This window comes from Moschus berezovskii, chromosome 10 (genome assembly GCF_049115385.1).
Source record: "Moschus berezovskii isolate FMDL1 chromosome 10, NW_MosBer_1.0, whole genome shotgun sequence".
Taxonomy (NCBI): Eukaryota; Metazoa; Chordata; class Mammalia; order Artiodactyla; family Moschidae; genus Moschus; species Moschus berezovskii.
The window spans coordinates 19,646,139-19,664,217 of NC_142469.1; the positions used below are offsets into that span (position 1 = coordinate 19,646,139).

Here is an 18,079-nt window from a genome sequence, read left to right on the forward strand (position 1 = left end):
GTTAAAATATATTTTTCAGTGTTAGATTGCTGGAAATTACCTAACTTACTATTGAGCTAAGTAACATCTCATTTGAAGAAATAACTTCTAAAAAGTTTGGTTTCCTAAACTAAAATGGAACAGTATTTACTCAAATGAGCTAATGCATATAAGTAGCTTAGCATGGTGCTTCATACATGGTAAGATGCTGGATAAAAGTTATCTAGTAAGAGTGGTAGTAGTTGCTGTATTTGGATTAAATTAGCAGCTCTTTAGAAAACTGATAATTTAGGAAAATGGTTATTTACATTATAAAATGATGCTTTTTTATATATTCAGTTCAGTTCAGTCGCTCAGTCGTGTCTGACTCTTTGCGACCTCATGAATCACAGCACACCAGGCCTCCCTGTCCATCACCAACTCCCAGAGTTCACTCAAACTCATGTCCATCGAATCGGTGATGCCATCCAGCCATCTCATTCTCTGTCGTCCCCTTCTCCTTCTGCCCCCAATCCCTCTCAGCATCAGAGTCTTTTCCAGTGAGTCAACTCTTTGCATGAGGTGGCCAAAGTATTGGAGTTTCAGCTTTAGCATTAGTCCTTCCAATGAACACCCAGGATTGAAACTATTAAATGACTTGATCTGTTAAATTAAGATTTCACAGTCATTCCCAAATGCAAATTAATCATAATATAAAAGTCTTTATAAGTGTATATTTAAATTAAATGTAATTTAAAGATGTTTAAATCCTTATCATCAAAAAAATAAAACAGGATCTTGATTAAAATGAATATTTTCCCAGGTTATTAACAGGTATCTATTAGAGAGGTTTAAAACTTTTTTTAGCTTTAGAATTATTTCTTCAAATGAGATGTTACTTAGCTTAATAGTAAGTAGATAATTTCCAGCAATCTAACACTTAAAATTATATTTTAATTTCTTTTTTTGTACCCTGTTTAAAAAAAAAAACAGGAAGAGTTTACTGTTACTGTTATAAAATCAATAAAGACTTACTCATCTAGCACTGTTGAAGTAAAATCAATTTTATGTTTTGATAATTACATTTCTTCTGTTGGGTCGTCTTTGCTATGTCTACTTGGTTTGCAGTCTTGTTTTAATAACTTACTAAGTGAAAATTTTTTCCTTTTTCAGTTTGGTAATTCTATTATCACCACACCTCTAAAACGTCGCAAAGTGATTTCTCAAGAAACTTCAGTTGATCCTGTACCTTTAAGCTGCCAAAGTTCCTCTGATACCGTAGTTTTAAACTGTCGAAGTATACGAGTAGGAACGCTCTTCCGACTATTAATAGAACCTGTAGTTGTAAGTACACACTATGCTCTTTACTACCAGTTATAAGATTCAGAATTTCGTGGCTAAGACTAATATATAATATGTTAAAATTTATGTTAAAATATTTAATAGAATGTTGCAATTATTTCAAGATTTCAAGTTGCTTTAGGAATATATAAACAATTATAAATAGCTAATCACCATAAAAATTAGTGGGTAAAAACTTTGTCATATGTATTCCGATAAAAAAAGTTTTTAAATTATAATATTCAAAGTAGTGCATAATCATTATAGGAAAATGTTTATTCTCACTTAGTTGGAATTCCCTCCAGTGTGTTACCATTTTATTCTCATGCCAGCCCAATGCATGAAAACAGTATTTTGAGGAACTTTATGAGAGAAAGAAGAATTCAAAAGCTTTGGGGTCTGCAGAAAAATGTTTTGTGACATAGTGACTCCTAGAAATAGATTATCGGACTTTGGTGGCCGCCCAAGAGGCATTGTGGTTTTGAAGTAGTTCAGTGTCCAGAGAACCCAAAGAACTTTCTTTAGTCCCTTTATCTTACCTGTCATACCTGTCTCATTCTTACTCTACTACCACCAGTCCAATTCAAATGTATATTTTCTATTTAAGATTGTAACATAATCTCCTTAATCTGCCTTCTGAATCATATTTTTTTTCCTTTCTGATGTATCCTATGCATTGTTGGTAGGTTAATCTTCCGATAGCACTGTACTTATTTTATAAGCCTTCTTAACTTGGTGTCCTTAATTCTGTGTTTCCAACTATTTTTTAATGAATAAGAGGCTGGCGTCATTCTCTGTATTGTAAAGGTCAGATGGACAAGTGCAGTACATGGATCAGTTTTTCTGCCTTCTATAGGCTAAGTCCCAAAAACATGTCATTTAGGGTCTCTGTAGCAAAATCTTCCCCAAAACTCTATGATTGTTACTAATTTATCTTATTTTTTAGTTTTCTTTAGATTTTATCAAGATACAGCTAGAAGGTAAGCTGTTTTATGTCCTACTGCTCACTAAAGCTTTGTTTACACTATAACACTTTACTGGAATAAAAAACGTTATTTTTAGAATTCACTGAGCTAATTAGTTATTACATGCTTCGTAACAAAGGGCATTATACCTTAAGAGTGGAAATTTCATACTATAACATCACAGAAGCTATGTTTAAGTTTTTAAGTATTCTTCATTAGAATTCTCTTTCCATCTGCAAAAAAATGTATTTAGATACTTCTTTAAGATCAAAGATTTTTCTTCATTTTCCCACTAGAGTTACCATGTACAGAATATAATAAATATGTGGGGGCTTCCCTCATGGCTCATATAGTAAAGAATCTGCCTGTAATGCAGGAGACCCAGGGTCAATCCCTGAGTCAGGAAGATCCCTTGCAGAAGGGAATGGCTCTCCACCCCGCTATTCTTGCCTGGAAGATCCTTGGACAGGTTAGTGTGGCAGGCTGTCATCCGTGGAGTTTTGGAGTCGGACACAACTGAGCAGCTAACACCCTCCCTTTCAGTTTTTCATAATAGATACGTACTTTAAAATTGTAATTCCTTACAGTCTCCTCCATTCATGATTTTGCCCTCTTAAGAATTGATTCCTTTTCCATTTCCATTTATTTTTCTCTAGAACCAGAAAATGATCCTGTTGGGATTACTTTAAATACCTCTGATCTAACAAAATGTGAATGGTGTAATGTCCGGAAATTACCAGTAGTGTTTCTTCAGACTACACCGGCAGTTTATCAGAAGCTGAGCATGCAACTGCAGATGAACATGGAGGATAAAGTTTGGAATGACTGTAAAGGAGTAAATAAGTTAACAAGTAAGTTATGAGGCGCAAATGTACAATACATTGGTTAGCAGACTGTGAGTTGATATTGATAGATACCTTAGATTATATTTGTATTACCTACAGTCTTGATTATTACTTCCCTCGTTTTATAGAAGAGGAAAAGTCCATAGAAAATGGAAGTTCTGAAGATAAAACCCAGGTTTAGCCATTTGGAAAGATTTCAGAATGGGTTGAAACCCCAAAATATATATAGTCTTTATTTAACACTGTATAATCTGAGTAAAATGAGGGGTTTTTTTGGTTTGTTTGTTTTAATGTACTGATAAAAGTTGTAAATCAGCCATCAAGTTGGAATCTTTAAAACTTAGCCTGAATAGAAACTTTGAAAGTTCATTAACAGGTCTTCATTTTCTACCATAAATCAGTGTGTCTCTCCAGTTTGTTTGTTTCCCTTCCCCCGAACATTTGTGGCATAGTGTGACTAGTTGTAAAATACTTTTCCGCAGTAATTGCTCCTTCAGCTTAATGATAAGTAAGTGATAGATACCTATGAAAGCTGCAAGAGTTGGCACGTTAGTGAATATCAGTTTTTACAGTTAAATCTGAAGTTACTGCCAATTTACATGGCAGTTTCTTATATGTGTTTGACAGCAGCAGTGACTGATTATATGTTTAAAACTCAATATATTTGGATCCTATTAAGCAAAATAAATTAATTACATCTATGAATAGATTCATTCTAGATCTGCTGCTAGGGTAATGTGTTCCTTTCTCTTAATTAACGTAAGTGACATTGTTAGGTGACAGTATTATTGGTCCTTATTTTAGTAATTATTATATATCCGCTGTATGCCAAACACTGTGTTGAACGTTTATACCAGGGTTTCTGGTGGTGATCTTGGAAATAACTAGTTACTTTTTATTTTACTATTTACTTATTTTTATGATTTCTTTTCAGATTTGGAAGAACAATACATAATTCTAATTTTTCAAAATGGCCTTGATCCTCAGGCAAATATGCTGTTTGAAAATATAATTACTGACATTGGTATAAAGAATAATGTGTCAAATTTTTTTGTGAAAATTCCCTTTGATGAAGCCAATAGCAGACTTGTTGCCTGTACAAGAACCTATGAAGAGAGCATCAAAGGAAGTTGTGTGCAAAAAGAAAACAAAATTAAAAATGTAATTATTTTTTTAATGTAATTTTAAATGGTAACTTTAAAGGGAAATGTGTTTCATTATCATATTGCTTGTTTGGAGTTGGCTCTTTTTATTTCCATTTCAAAATTATTTGCTTTTATATGCAATTTGTAAACTATATGGTGTCAAAACATTAAAGGTGGTGGGTGATTTGTGACACAGATAGTATTTGGTACAAGTCTCAGAAGTATTTTAGTTTCTTTCCACATTCTGTTCTTGTCTTTACTTTTTGTCTCCTTTTCTTTTTCTCTCGTCCCTTTTTCTTCCCCCCACCCTCCCCTCAGCATACACATACATACAGTGCTACATTCAAAGTGACTGGTATTCTAGTTCTTAAATTTGCTAGTGATTCCTATTGGTGACATTGGCTTCAATACAAATAAAGGCATTTTGGTCCCTGATGTATTGTACTTTTATGTGTAACATGTGCATACACGGTTGAAAACTTGGAAAGGAAGAATATAAACCTTTTGATTCTGACTCTCCCCAATTCTAGAATAACTTATTCTAGAATAATTGATCATGTAGTAGGTAACTCAGAAGCCACCCAAATCAAAGGCCACGATACTACTATAACATACAATATAAGTTAATCAGTAAAAATACAACTTAAATACTCAAAATTTTTCTCCTACCACAGCAACTGGAGTTTGCTGACAGTTTATTAGAAATACTTAAATGTTGCAGCCTGCCTACAAATTTGGAAACAGGGCTATCCAAGGCATAATATTGGTGAAGTTGAGCAAGACTTCACCAGAAAAGAACTATCCACACAGTTAGTGGGTTGAAGAAAAGAACAGGAGGAGGAAGGGGAACCATTCCCCTTCTTTTGCAGAATTGGCTACAGGAAATAATTCCAGAGGAAGAAAAGAGCAGCTGGAGCCATAAGGCAGCTGTGATGGACTCAGATTTCAATGGAAGGCTCTTTCTTTAAGGACTCCTTGATTCTGGAGAACTGAAGCTCAATGGACTGTGTTCCCTGAGCCTCTGCTCCCATATTCCATGGATTTCCTAGGCACTGAACTTAGGTAGGCCTCCACTTGTAGAAGAAAAAACCACTATCTGTTCTTTGGATTTTACTAACATAATCTAATTTAATATGGATGGTAGAGATCTTAGACAAGATACCAGAAAACCAGTTACAAAAATTGGAAGTATCATTGTTCTAGAAGCTACAGATAAAAAGAAAGTGGACCCTAGTTTTGCCTGTTTCTTATTTTTAATCCTTTTTAATTGAAAAGCATTCTTGCCTTTATCTTTCTGTTGAAATTTTTTCAAATTGATTTTGTGAACTGGTAATTTAATTTTCCTTACCAGGTGGCCCTTGAATCTAAAATACAACTTAAAAACAAACAAGAATTCCAATTTTTTGATGATGAGGAAGAAACTGGAGAGAGCCATACCATCTTCATGGGTCCTGTAGAAAAGTGAGAGAATTCCTTTACATTTGCAACACTTAAATTTCTTCTCTGTTTTATTACATTTCAGTGTTATACAGACCTATTTTTGTTTTGTTTGCTTATTTTTTTTAAATTTTGTTACAGATTGATAGTATATCCACCACCTCCAGCTAAGGGAGGCATCTCCGTTACTAATGAGGACCTGCATTGTCTAAGTGAAGGAGAATTTTTAAATGATGTTATTATAGACTTTTATTTGAAGTAAGTTAATTTTCTCCTAGCCTTTCAGCAAATTTTTAACACATCATAATGTGTATGTTTGTTTTCTAGAGTCAGAATTGTATTTTGAATTCTATCAATGCCACTTACTGTGTGACATTTGGAAAATAATGTCTCTATGTGTTTCTTGATTTTAAAAATGAGAATAATAGGGATGCAAGGGATTTCTGTGTATTAATTTTATATCCTGTGACTTTACTGTATTCATTGATTAGCTTTATTTATTTCTGATGGCATCTTTAGGCTTTTCTATGTAGAGGATCATGTCATCTGCAGTGAGGGTTTTACTTCTCCTTTTCCAATCTGGTTTCCTTTATTTCTTTTTCTTATCTAATTGCTGTGGCTAAGACTTCCAAAACTATGTTGAATGGTAGTGCTGGAGATGGTATTGAAAAAAGGGAACCCTCTTAAACTGTTTGTGGGATTGCATACTGGTACAGCCACTGTGGAGAAGAAGGTGGAGATTCCTTAAAAAACTGGGAATAGAACTGCCATATGACCCAGCAGTCCCAGTGCTGGGCATATACCCTGAAGAAACCAGAATTGAAAGAGACACTGCTTTCATTGTCAGACCCAGTGTTCATTGCAGCACTATTTACAATAGCTAGGACACAGAAGCAACCTAGATGTCCATCAGCAGATGAATGGATAAAGAAGTTGTGGTACATATACAGCATGGAATATTACTCAGCTATAAGAAGGAATGCATTTGAGTCAGTTCTAATGAAGTGGATGAACCTAGAGCCTATTATACAGAGTGAAGTAAGTCAGAAGGAGAAAAACAAATACCGTATATTTAGTGCATATATATATGGAATCTGATGAATCTATCTGCAGGGCAGAAAGAGATGAATACTGTATATTAATGCATATATATGGAACTTACAAAGATAGTGCCAATGGATGATACTGTATGCAGGGCAGCAAAGGAGACACACGTAAAGAACAGACATTTGGACTCAGTGATAAAAGGAGAGGGTGGGATGATTTGAGAGAATAGCATTAAAACATATACATTACCCTGTGTAAAATAGATGTCCAGCGTGAGTTTGATGCATGAAGCAGGGCACCCAAAGGTGCTCTGTGACAACCTAGAGGGATAGGGTGGGGAGGAATGTGCGAGGGAGGTTCAGGATCGGGGGGAGACATGTATACCTATGGCAAATTCATGTTGATGTGTGGCAGAAACCATCACAATATTGTAATTACCCTCAAAATAAATGAATTTTTTAAATGGGAATAATAAAGAATCATGAGAATTAAGATGTGCATTTCAAGTGCTGGAAAAAATAGCACATGCAAAATGATCATAAATAATATCTTATTACGTTGTTATTGTTATAGTGCTTGGGGCTTCTTTGATGGCTCAAAAGGTAAAGAATGTGCCTGAGTGCATTCTTCACTGGAGAATTCTTTACCTGGATACGATCCCTGAGTCAGCAAGATCCCCTGAAAAAGGAAATGGCAACACAATCCAGTATTCTTGCCTGGAAGATACTATGGACCAAGGAGCCTGGTGGGCTACAGTTCATGGGGTCTCAAAGAGTCAGAGATGACTGAATGACTAAGCCTACATACACACTGTGTTAGAAATTTATGATTTTATAGGGAATACAAATATGAGATTAAAGTACTGACAGAAGCATTAACATGGTACAAATATAGCAGAAAAAGAAAGCTGCATTCTCTTTGGGGGTTGAGAAATGAGGAATCATGAGGCTCTCCTCAAAGGGCCTACATCATGATCTGGAATACACATACATAACATGTATGTGTAGTGTGTTTATATATGTATAAACTGTGTGTGTTTACTGCTCTGTGATAGAAGATGAATGTGTGTGTGAAACAAAACAACCATCATTGTGTCTACTGCTCTCCAATATATTTTGTTTATTCAAATGTATATTATATATTTTTTTAAACTGGTTGTTAAAAGCCACTGTATTGATTTTTTATAGCCTATGATTGCAGCCCACACTTTGGGAAAAGACAGCATTATTATTCACAATGAAAGATTTTGATCAGAAAAGTGACATGCACTTGGTTCCTTAAGGTCATTTTGAGAAGCAGGTTCATTGTGAATGTCTAGATGAGAGATGATTTAAGGAAATTTAATTAAGGTGATGTAAGAAGCCTAGTTAAGGCATTTTAGTTGCAGTGAAGAAGAAAGAATGAAATGTTTTAAGAGGAGTTGTTTAGCAGAAGTCCTGGACTGATCGACTGCATATTAAGAAGATAAATAAATAGGTGTCAAATAATTCCTAGTTTTCTTACTAGTAAGATGTCCAAATGATTTTGCCACTAACCGAACTATGATATGACAAAAGGGACGGTGTCAGTAAACAATTGTATATATGATTATAAAGGTAAGTTGAGTTCTGACCTAGGGACACATAGAGATAGAAGGCTTTACAGATAGTAGTATAATTAGGAGAATGGATGAAATTGCACAGTGAGAGATATAGAATGAGAAAAAGAGCTATAAGAGGACAAACCCTGCAGAGTAGATTGTAAGAGAGAGCGAGTAAGGAGACAATAGATTCTGAAGGTATTTGAGAGGTAAGAATTTTAAAATATAGATTTGCTGGCAAGAGAAACTGTCCTAGATTTTAAATGCCTAACTTTGCGTATGTAGATTCTTTTGAAACCTCACACATATTCAAGGGCAAGTTCAAAGTTCTTGATAACTAAATTAAAGGATATTATTTCATAAAAATACCCAACAGAACATATGAGAAGATCTTCAATGTTATTAATCATCAGAGAAATGAACATCAAAACTACAGTGAGATCTCACCTCACACCCATTAAGTAGGATGACTGCTTTATTTAAAAGAGAAAAAAAATCCCCAAAATAATAAGTATACAAGAGAATGTGAACAAGTTCCAGCCCTTGTACACAGCTGGTTGGAGTATAAGATGGAACAGCCTCTGTGGAAGACAGTATTGTGGTTCCTCAAGAAATTAAAAATAGAACTGCCATTTGATCCAGCAACCCTACTTCTGGATATACAAAAGAATTGAAAGTAGAGCTATTTTAGAGATATTTGCATACCCATGTTCATCGTAGCACTATTCACAATAGCTCAGAAGTGGAAGCAACAGGTATGCCCATTGATGGATGAGGTTATAAACAAAATGTGATATATATATATATATATATATATATATATATAATGGAATATTGTTCACCCTTTAAAGGAAGGAAACCCTTCACATACTACAATGTGGATGAACCTGAACACATACAGTGTGTAATGAGAAAGTCACAAAAAGACAAACACTGTATGAATCCACTTACATGAGAAACTGAAGTAGTCAAATTCATAGAAAAGCAAAGAACTGATTACTGAGGGCTGCAGAGGAAGGGAAAAGGGAGTTATTGTTTAATGGATATAGAGTTTTGGTTTTGCAAAATAAAGTTTTGGAGACCTGTTTCACACAGTATGAATATACGTAACATTATTGAATTGTACATTTAAAAATGGTTAAGATTGTAAACTGTTCTGCATTTTTTCCATAATTTTTCAAAAGATGTTATGTCTTAATACTAGTGTATACTAGCTTAAGAAACCAAGCAACTGCAAAATCTTAAGCAATTGTGTAGAACAGTGCTGCCGTTATTAGATAAAGTGTTCTATGAATGTCAGCTAGATCAAGTTGTTTGACAGTACTATTCATATCATCTTTGTCCTTAGTGATTTTATACCTGCTTGTTCTCTCAATTCCTGAGAAAGTCATTGATCTCCAACTATAATTATTGACTTGTCTATTTCTCCTTAATGTATTGTGAAGCTCTTTTGTTAGGTACATGCATGTTAATGTCTTCTTGGAGAATGAGGCCCCTTATCGTTACATAATATTACTTTTTATTCTTGATAATCTCCTTGTTTTTAATCCTCCTTTGTTCAAAATTAATATAGATACTCCAGCTTTTTTTTGGTTCATGTTTGCATGATGTATGTTTCTTCATCCTTTTACTTTTAACCTATTTAAGTCTTTATGTTTAAAATATTCTTTCTGAGAGCATCTGCTGCTGCTACTAAGTCTCTTCAGTCATGTCTGACTGTGTATAGACGGAAGCCCACCAGGCTCCCCTGTCCCTGGGATTCTCCAGGCAAGAACACTGGAGTGGGTTGCCATTTCCTTCTTCAATGCATGAAGATATATCTAAAAAATAAGTTCCTATATTTTGTTTACATTTTAGCTTATTGTATTTCATACTAGTATACTCTTTTTACATTAGAGATTTTTTATTCTTTTGAAATTATTTATTTTCAGTAGGCCTCTTGACATATAGTTAAACTTTAAAGCAAATTTTATACAATGAACTTATATTTGTCTCATGATTTTTAGAAGCAAGTTAAAATGATGAAACTTTTCACTATTAATAAGTATTTCAGTTGCCACCAGAGCTGCTCATTCTTTTCCATTTTTAACTCTGTAAGTTAGAAAGCGAAAGTGAAGTTGCTCAGTCGTGTCCGACTCTTAGCGACCCCATGGACTGCAGCACCAGGCTCCTCTGTCCATGAGATTTTCCAGGCAAGAGTACTGGAGTGGGATGCCATTGCCTTCTCAACCTGTAAACAGTTTGCCATACTTATAAGAGGTAGAAGGGCATTGTATCTAAAGAATGTTAATAAAATACAGAGGGAAAGATCTTTTAACTTCATCCTGTAATTAAATTCATAATTAGATTGTCCACCTTATAACAGGTGCACAATTTCATGGCTTTCAATATTTAAATGGTTTATACACTGAAAGAAAACAAATTCCAAAATGAAAGAAATTCCTGGGGTTTTTTTTGTGATAAACTTGGATTTCCCTTTGATTCTAGAATAAGAAACAGCTGTTCAAGTTAAAATTAATAATTCTAATACATATACATGAAAAACCCAGAACTATATATAGTCACAGAAATAGTAATACTTATGGATGTATATCAGATTAGAGAGACAGAACTAGTTACTTTAAAAGGCTTTTAGAAGTTTTGTTTTTTCACTTTTATGTCCTTAATTTCTCTAGGATTTGTTTTTATGCATGATATCATATAGAGACCTAATTTCATATTTTTCAGTATGGACAAATAATTGCCCTGGTATTATTTGTGAAGCAGTTCATTCTCTCCCCACCAATGTGAAATCCTGCCTCTGTCATATACTAAGATAACAGTGGCACAGATCTGTTTTCAGGGCTCTGTAGTCTGTTCCATTGGCCATGTACCTATCCCTGTACCACACTGCCATGGTTACTATTTCTTTATTCTTGTTATCTAAAAAGTCAGTAGTATTCACAAATATGAATACTACTTGTTTTGGATATGCTTGACCTTTTTAATTCTTTCAGATAAATTTTAGTATCAGCCCATCAAATACAGTTTTTAAAATTCTTTTGAGATTTTGATTGTAATTGCACTGAATCAATTATTCTCAACTGGAGGCAGTTTTGGCCCCAGGGGTTGTTTGACAATGTCTGTGGACATTTTTGGTTCTCACAAAAGGAAAGGATACAATCTAATAGCATCTAGTGGTAGAGGCCAGAGATAATGCTAAACACACTACACCGCACAGGACAATCCCAGCAACAAAGAATTATCTGGCTTAAAATGTCAATGGTGCCAAGCTTGAGGAGCCCGCCACTGAATTCATGCAATCTGGATATGACTGATACTTTTATTTTCAAGTATTTCAGTAAAAATATTTTCTGATCTTATAGCCAGCCATCTTGCTAAAACTTATTTCTAATATGTCTGTAGATCTTTCTTAAGTTTTCAGTATGAAAATCCTTTCATCTTTAAATAAATTTATTTCATTCATTTATAAAAATAAAGCATGGATCTGTTTATGTGTGAAGTATAGTCTTTTCTTAAATCACCAAATCCCATTGTTCATTCAGTTCAGTTTACAAAGGAGCCATTGTCATTTGTGGTGGTAAAGCAGCATGGTTCACCCATTATGGTTACAGTCTAAGTTCAAGTCTAATTCACTACATGCTCTGTTTTGAATATAAGATGTAGAATTAAGCAGTTGATTTAAACTGTGTCGTGAGCTGATTCACTGTCTTATATCTTTTGTGGGGGCACACTGAGTTGCCCTAAAGCAATAAATCTGTAAGTTATGTCCTTTTTGAGTTTTAGAATTATTAAATATTATGATTAAAGTGACAGGTCTCAAATGTGTGCCCTGTGGGTACTTCCTGTTTCTGTGCAACATTTTGCAAGGCTTTCATATGAACCTCATTTTAATAAGATGAATGTGGCCATTAGCTCCACTTTGTTTAGCTCCTTTGAGGGAGTTTAGGACATACACAATTAAATTCAATGTATCATAATTTATCTTTATAATTTAAAGGACTATGGCTATTTGTTTTAATATAGACCAACCTTCAGGAAAAAAACAAGCAAGGAAAAATTAGTCATTGTTACAACCTCACCACTGCACAGGTTCTTTCTGTTTCATTTCTGTTTTTTTAAAAAGTAGCCTATGGCTATGTCATCATGGTTTATTAAGTGTTTAAAACAAAATAATACATAAAGATAGTAGCTTTATTAAGATGTAGTGCACATACCATACAAATTACGCATTTCAAGTATAATTCCAGTGGTGTTTAGTGCGTTCAATTTTGAAGCCACCACCATAATTAATACTAGAACATTTTCATCCCTCAGAATTCAGTACCCATTAGGAGTGACTCCCCATTTCCCTCGAACCTTCCTCGCGGCCCTGACAACCACCAATCTCCTCACTATGTCTGTGGGTTTGCATATTCTGAACATTTCATATACATGGAATCATACAATGTGTGCTTTTCTGTGGCTAGCTTCTTTCACTCAGCATAACATTTTCAAGATTCTTTTTATGAAGCTACATGCATCAACTTCGTTTCTTTGTATTGCTGTGTAATTTCCCATTGTATGGGTATACCACATTTTCTATTCATTGATTGATGAGCATTTCTAGCATTTATGTTTGTTGGCTTCGATAAAGTTTATGTGAATGTTCATAAATGTGCCCTTGTTTAAAAAGATTAGATCTTTCAAATTCTAGTTTTACTTTCAAATATCGTGTTTTATCACTTACAAATAATCTGATAGTAATCATTGTCTAGAATATGAAATAAACTGTTTATAAGGTCTTTTAGTTTAAAGGAATGGAGATTGGTGGTGAATAGGTATTTGATCACTCTGTTTTTAGTACACAAACTTAAATTCATTCTGCTTGAAATTGCTTTTTATAAAACAGGTATTTGGTGCTTGAAAAACTGAAGAAAGAAGAAGCTGATCGAATTCATATATTCAGTTCTTTTTTCTATAAACGCCTTAATCAAAGGGAGAGGAGAAATCTTCATGAAACAACTAATCTGTCGTAAGTCAAGCTTTTTGAAATATTTAATAGATGTAGTAAGTCACTTATGTTTAACTTAGGAAAAAAATCACTTGTTTATATTAAAGCAACTTTTTTCCTTCTATTCTCAGCAAAATTTATATAGCTTAGAATATTTAAAACCCAAAGAATACCTGGGATTCGTAAAGATTTTAGGTCTAATACGTTGATCAGTGTTTTCCAAATATGTCTGAAAGTTTAAAAAAGGAAAATTACTTGAATACTTATTAAATCTTGAAAATTATTAGATACTGTCGCTCTGTTGTACCCTACATGTTCCATCTGTAGTATCTAACAGTGGAACCTGTGAATCTATAATAAGTTCTTTGGATAATAATTCTCAGACAAGTTAAGGAAACAGTATTCTACATATGAGTCCTGAGTTATTTATAACGCCTTTCCATATAGTGAGTGCATCCAACTCTAATACTTGCTGGTTATTGGTTACAAAATACACACAGAGAGTCCATTGTTGTTATCAGTGCTATTAAGTGTCTTGAATCAATGGCTATTGTGTACGGTATAAATAAATTTTATACTGTTTCAGTGATATCTAATTTTGTATCTTAGAGTTTATGGTGAAAGAAAGAAAGTGAAAGTTGCGCAATAGTGTCTGACTCTTTGCGACCCCATGGACTATACAGTCCATAGAATTCTCCAGGCCAGAATACTGGAGTGGGTAGCCTTTCCTTTCTCCAGGGGAACTTCCCAACCCTGGAATTGAACCAGGGTGTCCTGCATTGCAGGCAGATTCTTAACCAGCGGAGCTATCAGGGAAGCCCAGAGTTGATGGTAGTGGTTGGTTTTGACCAGTGCTGATAATCTGTTCTGTTTTACCTACTGTAAAATAGTGCTCACTTTTCCTGCTCTCTTCACCTTAGTTCTTATAGGTCACAGTCTGATACGCACTCAATATTTTTGCTAAAACCAGTTCTGCAACAATAAACACCCTAGTAAGTAATACTAGGAATTAAAGAATCTCTGTCTTCCAGATTCAGTGATGGTCAGTTTCACATCTTCCCAGCCCTAGCTCAGATATTCTGCTTTCTTTTCACATCTTGTTAAATCCTTTTATAAAGCTGTTTGATCTGTTGATGTCTTAATCTCTGTAATGTATAAATAGCTGCATATAGGCCGACAACACTGGAAACATTTCAGAAGCTTGATAGTTTTCCTCTTGTCTTACAGAATACAGCAGAAGCGACATGGAAGAGTAAAAACATGGACCCGGCATGTAGATATTTTTGAGAAGGATTTTATTTTTGTACCCCTTAATGAAGCGTGAGTAATAATTTCCTTTATGTAAATGTGATGGCAGTTTTTAGAAAATATGAGGTGAATAATTCATCCAGTTTTAAACTTCTTTCTGAAATGTGTTGTATATGTTGATACTTCTTATTTTATGGAGATTAATATACTTTTTCGGTGAATCATGTAAGATATGGAATTTTACAAGCAATCAATAAGAAATCTTCCTAATTTCATTTTATTCACCAGTGTAGAATAATGTCATCTTTTAAAAATGGTACTTGTGGTCTAGCAGACATCCTATAGAAAAGACTACCTGTAAAGAATGGTGATTAGGTCACACAGAAGAATTTGGGTTTTTAGTTTATAAAACACACTTCGACTCAACCAAAATCAAGAGAAGGTATCTGAATTTATGTCATTTGCTCACTGAAAACCATGTTTACTACCTGAAGCTATTTCCTAAGTAAATAGAGGTGGTAAACATTTTGTTACTCTCACCCAGTGACTAGAGACGCATAGATATATATGTTAGTATTATTATACAATTTAAACTTGAGAGTTTCTGTATTTCATTTTCTAACTGTCCTGCCCTCCAGCCGAAGACCTCCAGGAATACTCTTGTAATTGGGCAGCATGGGTTTAGTACTTGCATTAAGGGAGAACATACACCATGGCCGACCATGACTCCTCTAAGTAAAAATGTGTCTGAAAGAGGCAGTAACAGAATTTGGGCTTTGTTTTGGTGGTTTGAGGGAAGGTCTAAGGAAGCAGTGGTTTGTTTGGATAAAGAAGTCAGTCAGTCTGTCAGTTCAGTCGCCCAGTTGTGTCTGACTTTTTGAGACCCCATGCACTGAAGCACGCCAGGCCTCCTGTCAATCACCAACTCCCAGAGTTTACTCAGACTCATGTCCATTGAGTCAGTGATGGCAACCAACTATCTCATCCTCTGTTGTCCCATTCTCCTCCCACCTTCAGTCTTTCCCAACATCAGGGTCTTTCCCAATGAGTCAGCTCTTTGCATTAGGTGGCCAAGGTACTGGAGTTTCAGCTTCAGCATCAGTCCTTCCAATGAATATTCAGGACTAATTTCCTTTAGGATGGACTGGTTGGATCTTCTTGCAGTCCAAGGGACTCTAAGGAGTCTTCTCCAACACCACAATTCAAGAGCATCAATTCTTTGGTGCTCAGCCTTCTTTATAGTCCAACTCTCACGTCTATACATGACTACTGGAAAAGCCATAGATTTGACTAGACGGACCTTTGTTGGTAAAGTAATGTCTCTGCTTTTTAATTGCCGTCTAGGTTGATCATAACTTTTCTTCCAAGGAGCAAGCGTCTTTTTATTTCATGGCTGCAGTCACCATCTGCAGTGATTTTGAGGCTCCCCAAAATAAAGTCTGTCACTATTTTCATTGATTCCCCACCTATTTGCCATGAAATGATGGGACCAGATGCCATGATCTTAGTTTTCTGAGTGTTGAGTTTTAAGCCAACTTTTCCACTCTCCTCTTTCACTTTCATCAAGAGACTCTTTTCATTCTTCTTCGCTTTCTGCCATGAAGGTGGTGTCATCTGCATATCTAAGGTTGTTTATATTTCTCCCGGCAATCTTGATTCCAGCTTGAGCTTCATCCAGCCCAGCATTTCTCATGATGTACTCTGCATATAAGTTAAAATAAGCAGGCTGACAATATACAGCCTTTTTTTTTTAACAATGTTTCTAATTTTTTTTTTAATTGGAGGATAATTATTTTACAATATTATATTGGTTGGTTTTGCCATACATTGACATGAATCCACCCCGGGTGTACATGAGTTCCCCTTCTTGAACCCCTCTCCCACTTCCCTCCTCCCCTTATCCTCCCTCTGGGTCATCCCCATGCACCAGCCCCGAGCATCCTGTAACATGCGTCGAACCTGGACTGGTGATTTGTTTCACATATGATAATATACATGTTTCAATGCCATTCTCCCAAATCATCCCACCCTTGCCCTTTCCCACTCCAAAAGACTATTCTATACACCTGTGTCTCTTTTGCTGTCTCGTATACAGGGTTATCATTACCATCTTTCTAAATTCCATATATATGAGTTAGTATACTGTATTGGTGTTTTTCTTTCTGGCTTACTTCACTCTGTATAATATGCTTCAGTTTCATCTACCTCATTAGAACTGATTCAAATGCATTCTTTTTAATGGCTGAGTAATACTCCATTGTGTATATGTACCAAGGCTTTCTTATCCATTCGTCTGCAGATGGACATCTAGGTTGCTTCCATGTCCTGGCTATTATAAACAGTGCTGCAATGAACATTGGAGTACATGTCTCTTTCAATTCTGGTTTCCTCGGTGTCTATGCCCAGGAGTGTGATTGCTGGATCATATGGCAGTACTATTTCCAATTTTTTAAGGAATCTCCACACTGTTCTCCATAGTGGCTGTACTAGTTTGCATTCCCACCAACAGTGTAAGAGGGTTCCCTTTTCTCCACACCCTCTCCAGCATTTATTGCATGTAGACTTTTGGATAGCAGCCATTCTGACAGGTGTGGAATGGTATCTCATTGTGGTTTTGATTTGCATTTCTCTGATTATGAGGGATGTTGAGCATTTTTTCATGTGTTTGTTAGCCATCTGCATGTCTTCTTTGGAGAAATGTCTGTTTAGTTCTTTGGCCCATTTTTTGATTGGGTCATTTATTTTTCTGGAATTGAGCTGCAGGAGCTGCTTGTATATTTTGGAGATTAATCCTTTGTCAGTTGTTTCATTTGCTATTATTTTCTCCCATTCTGAAGGCTGTCTTTTCACCTTGCTTATAGTTTCCTTTGCTGTGCAGAAACTTTTAATTTTAATTAGGTCCCATTTGTTTATTTTTGCTTTTATTTCCAATATTCTGGGAGGTGGGTCTTGGAGGATCCTGCTGTGATTTATGTCAGAGAGTGTTTTGCCTATTTTCTCCTCTAGGAGTTTTATAGTTTCTGGTCTTAAATTTAGATCTTTAATCCGTTTTGAGTTTATTTTTGTGTATGGTGTTAGGAAGTGTTCTAGTTTCATTCTTTTACAAGTGGCTGACCAGTTTTCCCAGCACCACTTGTTAGAGATACTGTCTTTTCTCCATTTTATATTCTTGCCTCCTTTGTCATAGATAAGGTGTCCATAGGTGCATGGATTTATCTCTGGGCTTTCTATTTTGTTCCATTCATCTATATTTCTGTCTTTATGCCAGTACCATGCTGTCTTGATGACTGTGGCTTTGTAGTAGAGCCTGAAGTCCGGCAGGTTGATGCCCCCAGTTCCATTCTTCCTCAAGATTGCTTTGGCTAATTTGAGGTTGTTTGTATTTCCATACAAATTGTGAGATTATTTGTTCTAGCTCTGTGAAAAATATCGTTGGTAGCTTGATAGGGATTGCATTGAATGTATAAATTACTTTGGGTAGTATACTCATTTTGACAACACTTATTCTTCCAATCCACGAA

The 18,079-nt window shown here is 35.2% G+C and overlaps 1 protein-coding gene across 5 annotated transcripts in view; it reads left to right on the forward strand.

The window, feature by feature from the left end:
* Positions 1-18,079, forward strand: part of SENP6 (SUMO specific peptidase 6) — a 137,375-nt gene that overhangs the window by 95,669 nt on the left and 23,627 nt on the right. For all 5 annotated transcript variants that reach the window (XM_055433444.2, XM_088840543.1, XM_055433448.2 and 2 more), the window contains 8 exons: positions 1,132-1,302; positions 2,246-2,279; positions 2,921-3,115; positions 4,044-4,270; positions 5,606-5,715; positions 5,833-5,949; positions 13,209-13,331; positions 14,538-14,630. In XM_055433444.2, coding sequence (XP_055289419.1) covers positions 1,132-1,302; positions 2,246-2,279; positions 2,921-3,115; positions 4,044-4,270; positions 5,606-5,715; positions 5,833-5,949; positions 13,209-13,331; positions 14,538-14,630 — 1,070 coding nt within the window. The remainder of the gene's footprint in view (positions 1-1,131; positions 1,303-2,245; positions 2,280-2,920; positions 3,116-4,043; positions 4,271-5,605; positions 5,716-5,832; positions 5,950-13,208; positions 13,332-14,537; positions 14,631-18,079) is intronic.